The 17,325-nt window shown below is 35.2% G+C and overlaps 1 protein-coding gene across 1 annotated transcript in view; it reads left to right on the top strand.

Moving 5' to 3' along the window:
* The window catches only part of LOC113233513, a 44,190-nt gene extending 27,142 nt beyond the window's left edge, over positions 1-17,048 (top strand). Inside the window, exons 7-12 of the mRNA XM_026468636.1 lie at positions 4,552-4,641; positions 7,026-7,216; positions 8,421-8,627; positions 10,626-10,744; positions 14,684-14,829; positions 16,767-17,048. Of these exons, the coding sequence (XP_026324421.1) occupies positions 4,552-4,641; positions 7,026-7,216; positions 8,421-8,627; positions 10,626-10,744; positions 14,684-14,829; positions 16,767-16,864 (851 nt within the window). The 3' untranslated portion in view covers positions 16,865-17,048. The remainder of the gene's footprint in view (positions 1-4,551; positions 4,642-7,025; positions 7,217-8,420; positions 8,628-10,625; positions 10,745-14,683; positions 14,830-16,766) is intronic.
* Positions 17,049-17,325: the final 277 nt, after the last annotated feature.

Genomic DNA, 17,325 nt, shown 5'->3' with positions numbered 1-17,325 from the left:
TTCAGTTTTTTTAATTGCTTTTATCATTTTATATTTCATAACTATCAGTAACATAATAAATTTACGGGCGTAAATCTCTCCCCCCCGCTCTGAGGGAAAAAGATTACGGTCATAATTAATAGTCATTAGGTATAGGCATACAATCTTTATAAGAAATATACAATGAGACAATACGACTTGTTCGTCCCTGCACCAGGGCTCCATCACTCACTCGAGGTGACTGGATATGTGCCTACCGCTGGGTGTATCGCCGACACTGCAAACGCTCGGACAACTCTTTCATTTACATTACAATCCTTGTATAACCCCAGCATTCGGTTCCGCACGACTGCATACGGCGGGTAACGTTATTTTCACCTCTCTGAGCGCGTGCTTAGGTTCCGTTTTCCTCGTAGTGAGCTCCTGGTATGATTTATCTGTTATTTGACTTAATAATCGTAATAAAAACTAGTAGTTGTTTCACTAAAAATCTCAATAGAACTACTTACAGTAAAAGTGACGTGTTTCCTCAATTCGAAGGTCCACAATTCGACTGTATTTGTATGTATGTTACGCGATAAGTCCGGCGGCATTTGTACACCGATTTGGGTGATTATTTATTTGTGGGAAAGAGACTACCTCAGCATTGGTCCCATTAAATTTGAAGAAAATGTTCCACCTCTAAAGGTGGCAGACTAGGGAATGAATCCGGTTTCGCGCACTTTCTGGTAACCTATTTCAATTAAACTTGGCGAATAGATGTAATTCCACTTTTGAGATCGGTTTTTTAAAATAAAAAGTTATAATTATTTGAGTACATAGTAATCGGGAGTTCTTAAACAAAAGACAGTACAAGTGACGTAAATTATGTGTAAGTGATTTCCTGTATGCTAGACTGGATATCGCAGAGAAGAGCAATTGGCCTGTGGGGCCAAATTAACCACAAAGCCATTTTGATCGTGATCCGAAGTTGTAAACTTTGAGAGAACAGACAATGTAGAGTTGGGATATAATATCGATGACATATGTACGTTGATTTTGAAGACTTACTTTCGCTTATAAAATACAAATGTACAATAAAAATATACCTATCCTGTAAATTAAATTAATGAATCGATTTTTTTTTAATCTTTAGATTGAGTTAAACAAACGTCCTGACACGCTTTAGTTCATCAGACTACAAAATTAATTCTTATTATTTAAATGCTAAGGAAAAAATAGTAGTGTAACAACCACAACTTTAACACGCCATTTATGCCATAGCGTCACCGCTAGATGGCATTAGTTGTACTCTGAAACGCACTATCGTTTTGTTAACTCCAATTATAGTAGTCATCTCATGTGTTTTGAATTGTGAATGCTTTCTATCGCTATAGCATTTATACGGCACTGAAGAGCACTCAAGTAGTTGAGAAGATTCGGGCCTATTTCTGCTACCCAAGGTTTGGCACTTAACAGTGTGCTTTCACGTTAGTGAGCCATACTGTTGGGTCCATAACCTAGTAGATTTACCCTTTTTGATAATATACGCCTTTCTACACGGAAGTCTGCGTCTAATTCGTCGTACTACGCAACCCCTCCGCTAACCAGCGCTACAACAGTTTTTAATTATAATACTTGTATAATAATATTAGATTGTACAACAAGTGCATAAAACGCGTCATTTTACCCGAGACGAGTATATGGATACTTAAGTCGAGGTTAAAATGAAACGAGTTATACACTCTGCTTTTCACTTCGATTGCGAGGAAATTAAACAGCAATATTACAAATAAACGGTTATTTTCTACACGTGACTTAGGTCGGACTACACAATGCTCTGTTATATTTTACAAGCTTTTATTTTTTATGCATTTCTATTTCTTATAATTTATTAATATTAGTATTGCCTACTTTTTAAATTTTGTAATATAACACGGATTAAAAAACAAAAGTAAAGCTTTATTTTGTAAAGTTCTGGTGTGCGTGGCTGTTGGCGCAGGCGTCATTGATCTTAAACGACGATTTTATTTTATGCACTAGAGCATAAAATCCTATTTTATGCAGCCTACATGCAGTATAAATATGAGCTTTAAGAGCATGAGAAGTGAAATAATAATTTTAATATTAATAATATTTTTTTAAATCGCATTATTAATCTACTGTACAACCATTAGTAGTAGTAGAACTCCTTGTAAAAAGATTAATCCAGGGAAGTACTGCCGCCTTGCCTAATTCTGCCGCCAAGCAGTAATTTGAGCATTACTGTGTTCCCGTTTTAAAGAGTAAGGGTGCTGGTGAAATTGCAGACACTTGGGACATGTCAACTTATGTCTCATGGTGACGGGCACAGCAGCGGTGCCCCTAAGATCTTTGCGATTAAAAGCTCAAAGTGACTCTGCAACTGAAATGCATACGCGTGTCGCAAATAAATATATTCATTTAATTTCTATAAAATTACTTGAAGTTATTATTGTTACAAACATCGAACAAATTCAATTTGATCCGGCTGATCCCGTTGCGCTTTCGGTGGCGTTGTCTCTTTCAACGTCACTGGTTTAGATCTAGTGGTATCAAAGAAAATTTTCTAAGTACTAAATAACTAGTGGAGTATTTTCACAAAAAAATTTAATATTATATTAATAAAAACATCGTGATATTCAATAAATATTGTAATTAATAAAGCGACATCTCTTGTCAGCCGCTAGTAACTGTAAAGCTGAGTGAAGAAAAAACCCATACACACTTCTTACATTGTTATTAATAATATTTTAATTTTACGTATAGTTCTTATTCATTTTTTATTTTATTTTAAAGGTACACAAACAGAATATAAACATCACATTCCAAAATAGTGTACACAGTATGACACAATTAGTTTTAGTAATAAGTTAAAATTACGATCACCAAATCGAAGACGAAGAAAACAAACATGCAAAATAATTTAATAAATAGTTAAAAAATAATAACAATATAACGAAACACAAAATTATGAAAACCTAAAACTCAAGCGATACTCGTAATTGCGTCTTGAATAAACTAATTTTGCAATTAAAAACATCCATCTTTCTTTTTTTTTTAATTAATTTCTTTCTTCTAGTTGTATAATGGAAAATTAACTTAATTGGATCTTAGTGTGAGGTTGTTATTTGAGAACACAGGCTCTCATGACATAGATTACCTTATTATAAGAGTCGGTGATCGTGTCTAGTAAAACTTTAACCTTACTGTAATGTATCGAGTTCTTAGGTCACGATTGTTACACAATGTGTTGTTTGTTTTTTCAAACAAACCAACGTTTCGGTCTCTTTACAGGTCCAATTTACAGGTGACTAAACTAAATGTTTATTCAAACAAACCAACGTTACGAAACGTTGGTTTGTTTGAATAAACAAATATACGCGATTTAAATCCGGAAAAATAGTTTCATTTCTTACTGTATGTAGTTTTAAAGGTTCTCTAGTCCAAAATTTTAAAATAAATACATATTCATTCATTCCAAGTAAATAAATCCGGAGTTTTAACAATGCGGTGTAAATACATAAATTCGGTTATTGGCCAGCTCTAAAATTGAAAAGGTTCATTTTATCGAGTATGAACAGCCATTGGTGTGCGAGAGGCGCAATGAAATTTTGCGGTGTAGTAATTTCGCGGTGAGATTAAATAAGTTATATACATGATTGCTCTAATTTAGAGATTTGATTTTGGTGTAGTGTTTTTGAAATAATATGGAACCCGGGTCTTCTATTTAATTTTTTTAAAGTGTGTCACGGTGTGTGACAATCCTAGACACACACGATGTCCTTAACGAATTTGGTACTGTAGCGTACTAGAGACACACAGTGTCCCTAACGGTTTTGGTACTCTAGCGTCTTAGAGACACACAGTGTGTGTTTTTTGTATAATATCAAGTGACGGGCTGAACAACACGTTCGCCTGATGGTGCAACTCAGAGCTTTAAATCGCAAAGATCTGAGGGGCACTGCCACTGCGCCCGTCACCCTGAGACATAAGTTGACAAGTCCCATGTGTCTGTAATTTTACCAGCACCCTTGTCCTTCAACTGCTACTAAAACGATGTTGGTAGTCTAGCGTCCTAGAGCAACAAAGTGTCCCTAACGACGTTGGTACTCTAGCGTCTAAAGACGCAAGATGTCCCTAACGATTTTGATACTGTAGCATCCTAGAACCACGGTGTCTCTAACGCGCAGTTTGCTTTATATTAGTCCATGATTTTAAAAAAATTATAATCGTTTGCGACACCGTGTCCCTGTAGGAGACGAGACGGGTTAAAAAATTCTTACAAAAGGCAATAACTTTTAACACAATCACATATTACATAATTTGCGTACAAATTTAGTGACAAAACTGTAAATACTAGAATGATTTGGTCAAGTACAACATGCACAAAAGGCATGCCTTTTCCCAAGAATATATATTCCTTTGTACCGTTCCTTTATTTCCAAGAAACTGTTATCGCCTTATAATTTATTTCCAAGTCACGACAGCCGTACAGTTGCGGATATTCAATTGAAGTTGATAAATTGACGATTTTTATTAATATTTCCATCTAAACGAACTCGTCTTCCACAGATAAAAATGAGAAGGATAAGCGGCAACAAGATGAGACCTCAAATATTCCCCTGACAGGCACAAAGGAATCTGAAAGCGTTGACAGTTTGGGTGAGTAAATTGGAAATAACCTTAATTTATGTCAAATATATAGCGACATAGCCAGGAAAAATCTGAACAAAATAAATGGACTGAAAGTCCCAACTTCATTGTAACTTCATGTGAATGGGTACTTAATTACTTACTTTGAAGGGCTTTTAGTAAATAACATTTTCCCTTCATAACATTTTGGCTTTTGTGTTATAGAACGAATTTAACCACGGATACTCAGTTGGGGACGCTGTTTGTAGGTTATGTCCTTTGTTCTTTCTAACTCTAACAACCATTGTACCAAATGCTGGTAAATAATTTACTACTACATCAGCCCCATACGTTTCTACATTAGTTTTGATTATAGTGACCCTGCCTCCGACCCTTAGGGTATACGAGAAGTTCACTCTAACCAGGAACCTTATAAGTTCAGGTTCTGACCCCAGATCAGCCAATGTAAAGGATTGTCACAGACTTCTGTCACTTGACTTCATCCGGTTCTTCGAGAGGCTAGTGCCTCGGGCGAGCCGCCCGGGTGCATGTACAATACCCTCCCTATTTTCCAGATAGGTACCGGAGCTATAGGCACGCTCACTTCCTGTTGCGCATTGCATAACATGCGGTTGCCACCGCTAAGCCGTGGACTTTGAGTCCACTACCAAATCTTCTCTTACTACTACATCAGCTTACACGGATCCACTGCTGGACATAAACCTCCCCCTGAGCACGACACTCTCCCTGACAAGTGCCGCCCGCATTCAGGAGCTGTCGGTCACGTTTCACAGGTCGTCCGTCCATCTTGCAGTCCCACACTGCATTTGACATGGTCGCCACTCTAGAATAAGTCTAGAATAGGACGTAACTGGTAGACCGCACTGGTTGAATGCTTTTGTTTTTGGACTCTTTGGGATTGGGATATAACAAGTTAATGTCGATCATGACAAAGTTGCGTAACCCTATTATCCTTTCTTGATGCCAGCCTGTTTATACCTGGCTAGCTGTTGATCGTGGGTTTATGTTCTTTTGCATAGCTGATAATGCCACTTACTGTGAACAACTCGACTACCCAAATCTCTTAAAGAAAGCTTAGATCAGAACTCTGCTTTTTCTTTTCAATCGCAATGGAAATTAAAGTCAGCTCAAATGGCGTTTGTAGACGTTAAATCGTTTTTAATACTAACAGCTAAAGAATCACACTGTCAATTCGCCGTCGACGCGGCCATCGGTTGCGTACAGACGCGATCAGAAATTGCAGGAACCAGGGGGTCTTCTCCCGTTCTCCGACGTCAAATAAGTAATACTCTACCAAATCAAAAGAATATGGAGCTTCATTCCCATCACGCGTCTTTTAACTTGGTCGAGGGTCGGCACAACATGTATTTTTCTTCCACTATCCCCTATCAACCGTCATTTCCATAGCATCGTCATTTTCATTTCCACACCTTTCTTATCCATGTCATCTTTCACACAATCCATCCATCTTTTCCGGTTTAATGCGATACTAAATGTGGTCACTCCCTAAGGGCGTTTGCACACTGTGTCCGTTTCGTATCAGTTCCGAATCCGAGAAATGACGGCCCGAAATGTTATAGGTGTCCGAAGTGTCATTTTATCTCTAGGTGTACAAGGTACAAATTTTCTCGGATTTGAAACGAACTTAGTGCACAAGCGGCAGTTAAGGTACTAATTGACTGAATAGACATTGGCTATCCCAAAGGATTCCATTCAAAATTAGATTTATTGGCACCTCAGTTGTGATCACATGTCAATTATCATAAAACCCGCATCAAAATTATATTGTCAAAGTTTTGGGATACGTCAATTAAATTTTAGTAGGTACACTTAATTAGTTTCTATGGAATGGCACTTACGAAACTTGAAGTAACTCGGTGTGGTCTTCGATAATTGAAAAATGTTAGAAAATATTTCCTTTTATAAGGTGGCAGTTAGACACACCAAGTTGCGGCGTTATTTCTTCTGCTGTCAACAAGAACTTTGTTATCAAAAGTCGATACTGCATCACTGTTTCAGAATCCTGACAATTTTCAATTGTGACTTGTATGAAAATTCAGAATAACGAGATTAATTTTGAATCAACACGTAGTTGTGAATTGCATTATTTAATTCCGTCTTTTCCTTTCCGTCGTCGGGGGACTAGACAAAGGCTTTCACATTTATGTTGCGGATATTCCAAAAATTTGCAAGACTTATTCCCTGAACGCTAAAACTTGAGCCTTTTGAATGCGACATGTGGTTCAAATACACACTTTTTTTTTTTATATAAAGAAATCTATCCGTCGTCTGAAAGGGTAAAATTGCAATTCCTTACGTGCCTCGAAGGCCATAAGTTTTTTAGGAAAGTAATTAAGTTCCTATCATTTTCAACCTAAAATGTTCTTTTTCAGATAAAAACCCAGATATAATCCCTCTCGATGGCAAAATAAGTGACAGCTGCTCGAATAAATCTTCGACAACAGATTACAGCTCTATTCGGCCTCTAATATCGAAAACACCTTCGGATAAATACGACTGTATACCGCCGAATTGTGATCGGTTTTACGACCACAATATCGATCCTTGCAACCAATACATTCAGGTAAAAAACTAGTATCTGTGCAAAACTTGGCCAAGTGCTTATTGAAATTTTATTATATTTCTATTACTACTGACTTAAATATAGTGAATGTTCGGAATTGCATATGTAGCGGTGTGCCGTTCGTATATTAATAATTCTTCTGTAAGTACAAAAATACCACTATATTATGCAATACCGAGTTCTCGCTGATAATTCTCTTTAAAAAGTTATCTTTCATGAAGAAACTATTCATTTTGTAATCATTTAGTTTAAACTAATAAAATGTAACTATAGTAAAAAAACTATATAAATTAAAGTATAAAATTTAATTTAAAGGTCGTTAAATTTTTCTAACCAAAAGTCATCGACTGTATAACCAGAAATAGAGACGAAATATCATTTAATGTGTGAAAATTAATCTGCGAAATCATTAGTGTAAAAACTGAGCTACGCTCCGATTAGCCAGCCCGAATTCGAAACAATTGACGGGTGTCGTCCATTGTTTCACTTCAAGTCGACCAGCTTAACCTGAGCTTGGCTATAATGGACGAAAATTTAAAAATTACATACCTATTTAATTACCGATGAAATGTGATTCCGTTCGTTTTGTAATTAGATATTATGCTTTTTTTCCCACACCACCGAATGGGACACCCCCCATTGTTAGAGATATTATCTTTATTACAATAAATACAGAATATTTTTGGAATTTACGGCGAAGTACATACAGGTCAGTTGTTGGCGCTGACTATTTTAGTTTTTTAATTTGTGATTTCAGCTCAAACATGACTTGATATTTAAAAGTGATATAAGGCCCATTTACCTGATGAGTTGCCAGGGATGGATGACCCTTATTTCGTCTCTGTTTCTAGTTATATACTCGATGCCAAAAGTGGTGGAGAAGGTTCTAAAATCTCTCAGTAGATGTCACTAGCGACGCAGAATGCCGAAAAATGCACTACAATGATCTTTAACAAAAACACATAGGAGAATTTCGACGACTCGATAACTTGACCCATAGCTCAGTTGGTAAGAGCAATACCGCGGTGCAGTATGCTCGTGGGTTCAAGTCCCATCAAGTCGAAGAAAATCTTTCTATGTGTTCGATCTTTATAATAAGAAATAATCATAATAAAAACTATTATTGAAAGATTTTTTGTGAAGTGGTTATATTTTTAAAATGTTATTTGGTGCAATAAAGTACATATAATTATTATTTCCACAGGTCAGACCAATGGAATATAGAGTGCGTCCAAACTATCAAACCAATTTAGCAGTGCCGAATTTAGGTCCCAGTATACAGAGCCTAGGACCCATGACAAGTCTAGGTCATATGCCGCATGGGAACGAATGTCATAGACAACCATATGACAAAGTTTATGAAGACTGGTTGAAATATAAAAACGCTTTGCCGTTGAATACTAGTGGTTTGGTAAGACTCTACTTTACTAATATTAAGAATTCAATCTATAGTTTATCTTTTTTGAAGACGGAGTAAAGTAACGTTTATAGGGTTGCTAGTTTTCATAAAATTTTAAGTAGTTATGTAGTTGTTGTCGATAGTTTTGTCGATAGATTGTGAAAGAAGATAAAATTTTACCAAAATTGTCTGAAATATGAATGTTACGACGTTCTAATGCTTACTAATTGCGTTATTGCCTTCTATATTCTTATTTTGACAGATGGCCTACTAACTGTGTAATGGCACTGATGGCATTCATTCACTCAATAGATCAATGTTACCTTTAAAACTACTACGGCAATAAGCATGTCTTAATTTTTATGTTGTTTAATCAGCAATTTAGTTTTCGAATGAAATATATTTTTATGTCAAATATTTAGAGAGAAAGTACGCAATAGAAGAGCAAAATACCAAAAAACTGCAATAGTATGATGACTAGCCACTATCGAGTATATAACCAGAAATAGAGACGAAATGTTATTTAATTTGTTTGAAAACTTTCTGCCAAATCATTACGATGCCAAATGCGCTCCGATTGGCCAGCCCGACTTCTTTTACATACATAAGCTAGCAACTATCATTACAGGACTAACCTAATGCAATAGTGTAGCCAAAATTATCACTTGTTCAACATTATTTACAAACATAAATATTTTATTCAAAAATTCTATTGTATCTACTAAAATTATATTGTACCATATTAAATTACGAACTGATATTATATTTCATAACATAGTACAAATAAAGCTATTTTATTGAACTCACTTCAATTCAATTCAACCGTCAATTTTCCCATCAATAACGTTCAAAGTCCTTATCGATCGTGTCAGTGGTGCCCTGTACAGTAGGTTGGTTCTCCCACGAGGAATCGTCAACAACTGAGGCCAGTGCCGGCGCCACACATACCCACCAGGAACGCAAAGATCCACACGACTCAAAACCTCTGCGTTGCATGTCTTGCATCTTAACAATTGAAAAACATACAAAACCAATGCTAATTCCCTCCGTACACCCACTTCGTTGTACCCCGCCATACCCATTTAATATTTAATTACCGATGAAATGTGATTCCGTTTGTTTTGTAATTAAATGTTTTACTGTTTTTGCCACACCACCGAATGGAACAGCCCCCACTGTTAAAGATATTATCTTTATTACAATAAATACAGAATATTTTTGGAATATCAAACGAGAGTTGACATTTAAAAGTGATGTAAGGCCCATTTGCCTGATGAGATTTACCAGGGATGGATGTATATTTCGTCTGTATTTCTGGTTATATACTCTGTGCTAGCCACTGATATATCACTACTTTTAACTGTTAGCAGAATACACACACAACTGAGATGATTTAAATTATTTAAAAATTAGCCCATTTAGATCCCTGCAATACTGACATTTTTATGCCCATCTCAGAAAATAGCAGTAGAGCAACTTGTGAAAGAGTTCGTCCAGGAAAGTACTGCCACCTTACTTATTTCAGCCATCAAGCAGTAATATCAACATTACTGTGTTCCGGTTTCGAAAGGTAAGGATGCCGGTGAAATTACAGGCACATGGGACTTGTCAACTTATGTCTCAGGGTGTCGGACGCAGTGGCAGTGCCCCTCAGATCCTTGGATTTTAAGCTCCGAGTAGCACTGCAACTGTTAGGGACAGGCGTGGAGCTCACCATCAGGCGCACGACTTGTTCGTCCCGTCACTAGTTATTACAAAAAAAAAAGAAAGACACCAGTGTCCCACAACTAAGGAAGAAATTCAGGAACATCTCAGTATAGTCGTATCATCCGATGTTTAAAATTGCTACTTTACAGCAATATACCACCCCTGCTAAATAGAATAGTAGTATAATTGTCCGACCTTGACATTCCGGTGTAAACCTACTTTGAAATTGATATAAGACTCAATTTAGACTAAACTCTAGATTAATTACTTCTAGACCATGTCTGACTTTGTTTTCAACTTTAGCTGCCAGCTGAGCAACTGATGCCGCCAGAGATGTACGCCACGCCGCCACCACCGGCCATTTACAGCAACCCTAGCAGAAACCCGCTTAATCTAGCTCAGATGCCTGAACTAGAACCTAGGTAATAAAAAAAACACATTATAGTATCATTTCTAAATTATAATACTAAGCAATTAGAAAATAAATTAAAGAAACGAAAATGTTTTAGTAAAAATAAATTAATTATTAATTACAAAGGTCGAATACACTTAGAAAAATTCATTGTATCTGGATTCGAGCCAGCACCCTCGGGCAATCCGTGCCAGATGCTCTGCCTATTAATAATTGGATATCATTGTAATCAGACATCATAACATATATCATAATTTAAAAATAGTTATTTCTTATACAAGGCTGCAAAGTTGTTGTGTGACTCGAGTGCTTGTATTGAAACCTGAACAAGCGAAGGAGCCTAAAACAGAATCCTGAGCCTAGCGAGGGTTTCAAGGCACAAGACACAAAACAACTTCGCTGCCGAACGAAACACGCATCTTTTCACCTCGCTATAGCAAGGAAAATGGTAGATGAAAGAAAAACAGTTGAACTATAAAACATCAGTTTCAAACAAAAGAAAAAGTTTTTACTCGGATGCTTACTGAATTTGCACCTCATCAATTTTTATTTTTGCTTGTACTTATAATTTTGTGTATTTAAGTGATTATTGAAATTATTTTAGTTCTTCGACGAATTAAAATAATTTAATAAACGCTATTAGTTATCATTGTCAATTTAATGTCAATTTATTTGACAATAAAAAGAAAATATACCAACAGATTTATATTACTTAAATAAGTAATGTACGACAAATCGCGTAGTTGAACGTGTCATTATCTTTTCTTTTCATCGAAAAAAAAGTTAGGTGCACCACAGCCCATGGTCAAATTCGAATTTCAAAAACTTTTTCCACGCTAGCGTTGGCAAAAAACTTCTAATGACAAAAGAAGCCTTTCCGAGCTAGTGAGGTGCAAAAGAAATTATTTTAAGCTTAAAATGCCAAACTTTTACATAATTTACTAATTGAGCCTACTAGAGAGCACATAGCATTAACACGAACTCACTGGTATAAATCACTAGCTAGAACAATTACTCAGCATCACAACGCATATGACAGCAGGCTATAGATCTTCATAGACAACTCAGCCCATAGCGTTCACAAGCATTTGGACGATTTATTCGCCATAGTTTGATAAATCATAGTATATTACGAGCAAGTAGGGCAACTCCTCTATTCCGCGCAAGTAAATGCCTACACTTCACTCGGAGAGTAGGGTTGTTCCATTATTATTTTAGTTGTCTAGGTTGTAAAAAAATAAAAAATAAGATGTTCATTAGTACGTATTTATGAAGTGATATTTTTATATCGGCATCGCGGATTGATATCTTGATTATATACAGGGTTATTTTTAAAATATTAACAACTTTGTAGAACTCGATTGCTTACATCACAAACAACTTTCGTTACAAAACTTTTTACAAATCATGATAAAGGAGGATTGCGAAAGCTGTCCCAAGAACGACGACGAGCCGGTCACGGACTTTCCTAGTATTAATATTGAGAACGGTGTGACCATTTCTGGCAGATTTCTGCCATTTGATCAGATTTAATTTTTATTCTTTTTCATTACTGCAGAACATGATAAGTTATGTTAAATGTGGCAGAGTTTGACAGATTTAATTAATATTCGGGAAGTTCTTTATTATTTTTGGGAACAAACTGAAACTTGTTGTTTTCTGCTACTACGAACAAACATCTGAAGCGATATACAAGACAATGTTATAAACATATCCTTTATGAACTTTATAACCCCAGGTTCCACAGGCTGTACTCAATTAGCTTTTTTGATGCTTTCATAATAAATCACAAGTATTGATAGGTCTCCTTAATACACGTCGTCAAAAACACTGGGTCACAAAATACACGGGATGTCGCCATCCTCCTTTACCAAAAATAAACTCTTTTTTTTTGTACTATCTGACTCTTTTTACATCTGTATTTTGGTAGTTAGGTAGTAAGTTCAAACGTTCAAAAAGTTTGCACAGAGTTATCACCGTTTAGGGTCATAACTACTTAGATAGGCACTTTTGTTCACACCACCACAAACACAACAATAAACACGTCTACTGTTTGATGTAATTTTTTGAATACCAAGTAAACGCTTCAACTCTATTACATATTAATGGCCAGTGTGACGACCCGTGCAATGCAGCACGAGTGCACCGCGAGATTATGCGAATGTGTGCATCCGTACACGAAGCGCAACAGACGTGCACACACACAAGCCGCATTATTACTTTTATATGGAGTTGCCATACTCATCTTAATATAAATACTATGCATAAACCCAACTTCTTCGTTCTGGTTTGGAAGGGTAAGGGTGCAGGTGAAATAACAGGCACATGGGACTTGTGTCTCAGGGTAACGGACGCAATGGCAGCGCCCTTAAGATCTTTGCGATTTAATGCTCTGAGTGGCACTCCAACGGTTATGGATAGACGTGTCGCTTACCAATAGGCGCACGACTTTTTGTCCCGTCTGTTTGTATTATAATAAAAACTTAATATCGTAAACGACAATTTTTTATTTCATACAAAAATAAACATATTTAAATAGATCGCTTTAAACGGTGATAACTCCGTGCAAAACGCAGGAGCACGGATGGGGTTCGTCGGTCCTCCCCGACGACCCCCATCTTACGAGTTTGAACTTACTACCCTACTACTAAATGTAGATCTAAAAAGTATCAGATAGTAGAACTACAAATTTATTACAGTACCGGCTCGCTTAGATTGCCGTTTTGACAGGTTGCAATAGTGAGGTCAAATTTCAATTCATTATCGAATAATAATATAAATAATAAAAATATAATCAAATGCGAGTCACATCTACATCAAGATTTATAACTAACACTGCAAGGGGTACCTGATTAAAAAGTTTTAATAAAACGAAAATAAAAATGTTTTCACTTCTCATGCTCTTAAAGTTCGTATTTATGCTGGGTGTAGGCTGCATAAAATAGGATTTTATGCTCTAGTGCATAAAATAAAGTCGTTGTTTAAGACCGAGGCAATGACGCCTGCGCTAACAGCCACGCACACTAGAACTTTATAAAATAAAGGCATCTCAAGTTCGTAATAGAATACAAAGTAATACACTGAATATGTCAGGAAAAACCATCACATTAGATATGTCTGATTATTGTAATTTTACATGCAATTTTAATTAAATAATCGTTTATTTGTAATATTGCTGTTCAATTTCCTTGCAATCGAAGTGAAAAGCAGAATGTATAACTTGTTCATAAAACCCATTTTACCCTCGACTTAAGTATCCACCCTCGCCCGGTAGAAGTTGTGCTGGCCAGCGATCCTATAAGTGACGATCATTGACTTACAATTATTATATGGACGTCGGGTCCGCGCTAAAAAGTGTCCGAACTTATAGGGCGTTAAAATCGTATACAGAGCGTCATTCACGCTTTAGTCTTCGTTTGTTCGACTGACAGCGAAGCAAGCAAAATTAGGCAGTACTGCGATGACATTACAATTTAAATTCAACGTTTTAGCTTTGTCATATTCCTTTACATGTCACTACGTTTAAATAGGTTGACTTGGGACATTTTTTTCGTGGTTTTTGTATTAGACCCGTCGCCCATTTATTTGTAAGTCAATGGTGACGATCGTATTGAATTTCAATTTTAAAAATTTCGAATTTCGAAAAACAAATGCCGACTTGTGTCGTAAAATTATACATCCATAAATTTTTTTTCACGTCACTATTAAAACGGCCATCATAGCGTAAAGGTACTATAGACATATTTTGTAAAAAGTCATGGATCAAAAGGTGTTGTTTATGTTGTTACTAATGATAGTCCTGAGAGGCAGTTAGCATTTTACAAATTACCCTCTATATTCCACTGGTAGATAAATTTGTGAAACTTTTTTGAAACTTACCCACGATGTAAGGCGGGAGGGATACTTTACGGGAGAGTAACTGCCCTTAAACTTAATAATTTTTCCCTAGATACCACCTTGAGCCGCGTTTAATGGACCGGAGCTGCTCCAACTCACCGCCAGTACGGTTCAACACCGACAACACTGTCTACTTCAACAAGAGTCTGCTCGACCGACACACTAACACATTGCCGCATCTAAAAACTAGGATTAATGGTAAATCCTGCTTTTATTACTCCCACGCTAAAAGAGGGGAGTAAGTTTGAAGCCTTTATTTGATTTTAAAATCGAGACTTAATCATATATTTAAGGGTCATTTTTAGGTTAGTTTACATAATTTCGGTGGCAGTTTTTATTATTGGAATATTCTTATATATTATCGTGAAACATTAATTAATATTTCAAGTGACTACACTTGAAAATTAAATAATGTACTTAATTATAGGAAATGAAACTATTATTTATTTATTTATTTATTTATTGCATTCTCACACTTATTAATAATTTACGTACAGTGGTTTGTAAGTGTACATGTGACACCCTGTAAGGGCATAACAGAGTAGAGAGGACACTCACTTATTATTAAATATAATGGTTTACAATCATATGTCATCATATAGAGGTACAATCATATTATTTATGATGACTTATTCAATATGGTAAACACCATATTAAATAAATCATCACATATATTGATTAAAAAGAAGGATGTCGAAGTATTTTTAATTAATTTTGATCATTGAAAATTTCTTGAATGTTATAATAACTTTTATTTATAAGGAAGTATTTTAAATATTTAGAGAAAATCTTAAATTCTTTAATTTCTTTTATGTGGACTGGTATGTGATTGTATTCTAGTTATCATAATTTGCGGTCCTGAACAAACTAATTTTAATTTAGAAAATTGTACTTTCAATTGATGTAGGTTTCTATTGTTACGTTTAATTCCAGTTTTTGGTGAAAATAAAGTAGGATGGTTTCTTACAAATTTGCACGGCTCAAGTATGTATATACCTGTTAAGGTTAATATGCTTATTTTTTAAAAAAGAGGTCTGCATGATTCTCTCTGTTCTATATTTGTCAATATCCTGATACACTCCTTTCGTAAAATAAATACATCATTAACATTGGTAGAATTTCCCCACATAATAACACCGTAAGACAATCTCGAATGACAGTAAGCATAGTATGCCGTAAGAGCAGATTTAAAATCAGTTACACGTTTTAGATGACTTAGGGCGTATATAAATGATGATAATTTGTTGGTCAGATTTCGAATGAACGGTTTCCAGTTCATGTGTGAGTCCAGATCTAGTCCCAGTAGGGTAGCAGTGTCTACAGTGGTTAGTGTGTGATTATTATAATTATAGTTAAGAGGCAGGGGAGATTTTTGGAAGGGTTTAAATTGAATTAATTTAGTTTTATTTAGATTTAATTTTAATTTATGGTATTCTAGCCAATTGAGAATTTTGTCCAATATAAAGTCCAATTTATTTTTAATTATTTTGGATTTAAATCGCGTATATTTGTTTTTTCAAATTAATCCACGTTTCGGGCCCTTTACAGGTCCCATGGTCACGGTTAACTGAGCAAACCACCCTATTTTTTCACTATAGTTACAAAAGTTATTAATTAATATACCTTAAGGTACCTTATTCTTAATTTTACAAAGATAACATTCCAATTTACGCTACATTGCGTTTTACAAATTATTTTATTATGTAATATTATTATATAATGAATTTTTATTAAGTTCAATTAATTAATAATAGAAATTAGAATAAATTAAAACATATTAATTAGTACTGCAGTCTTATATCTGTTTGGGATTTTTCATCACAGGAAATATTGGATCCCAAGCTGGTGGTACGGAGAAATCATCTTCCCTGTTGAAATTAGGATATTTTTAATTTCAATGGCCTCTCGCAGCATCCTGGGTAGATAACGGACTTCTTTTGCAAGGACCTGGGGTTTGTCAAACTTTATTGAATTTTTTTCCGCACTCTCATAGTGTAGAAAAAAATAATAAGTGAAAAGGCCAAGTTCTCAATAGACCAAAACACATATTGTCATCGCCGTGTACTGTTGTACGAACCAACGTCTATTATTAATTTATCATCTAATCCTTACTTACATAAAACATATTTTCGCAGGAAATTCTTCAGTTCAAGCCACGAGTGATGGGAAATCTTGTGCAACGAAATCAACTGACACCAACAATGATGCAACAAAAATGAATCATGAAGTGTAAAAATTAGTTTTACTTTGTACAACTAAAAATGTATAAATGAGGGAAAAATAAAATATAACCTAACTTGTCGGAGGTACCTATTAAAAAAATTTAACAAAACAATCAGAAATATAAAACGAAAATATCAATTTGTTTTATGGTTTTTGATTGGTTGAAGATTACAAGTGGTTTAAGATGAAATGCATATAAAAATAATTTTAATTAAATGTTTATGAACGTTCGGACCCGTCCTTTTTTCTTTTGTAATTTTACTTTAAGGGTAATTTTTATCTTAAAAATACCACTGACTTTAGCTAAATCACTGCCAAAAAAAATTTGAACATAATTTTGCATCACTAACTCCATTACTAAAATTGAATTAAATATCTTGCGATTAATTATATAATACTCAACGTTAAAAAATAATAGTATTTTATATTAACATCAAATTACGTCAATTTTTAAATTAAGATTTGTTTTGT

This window comes from Hyposmocoma kahamanoa, unplaced genomic scaffold (assembly GCF_003589595.1).
Source record: "Hyposmocoma kahamanoa isolate Upper Pololo Valley unplaced genomic scaffold, ASM358959v1 79, whole genome shotgun sequence".
In the NCBI taxonomy this organism is placed as follows: Eukaryota; Metazoa; Arthropoda; class Insecta; order Lepidoptera; family Cosmopterigidae; genus Hyposmocoma; species Hyposmocoma kahamanoa.
This window is presented reverse-complemented; position numbering and strand designations above follow the sequence as displayed.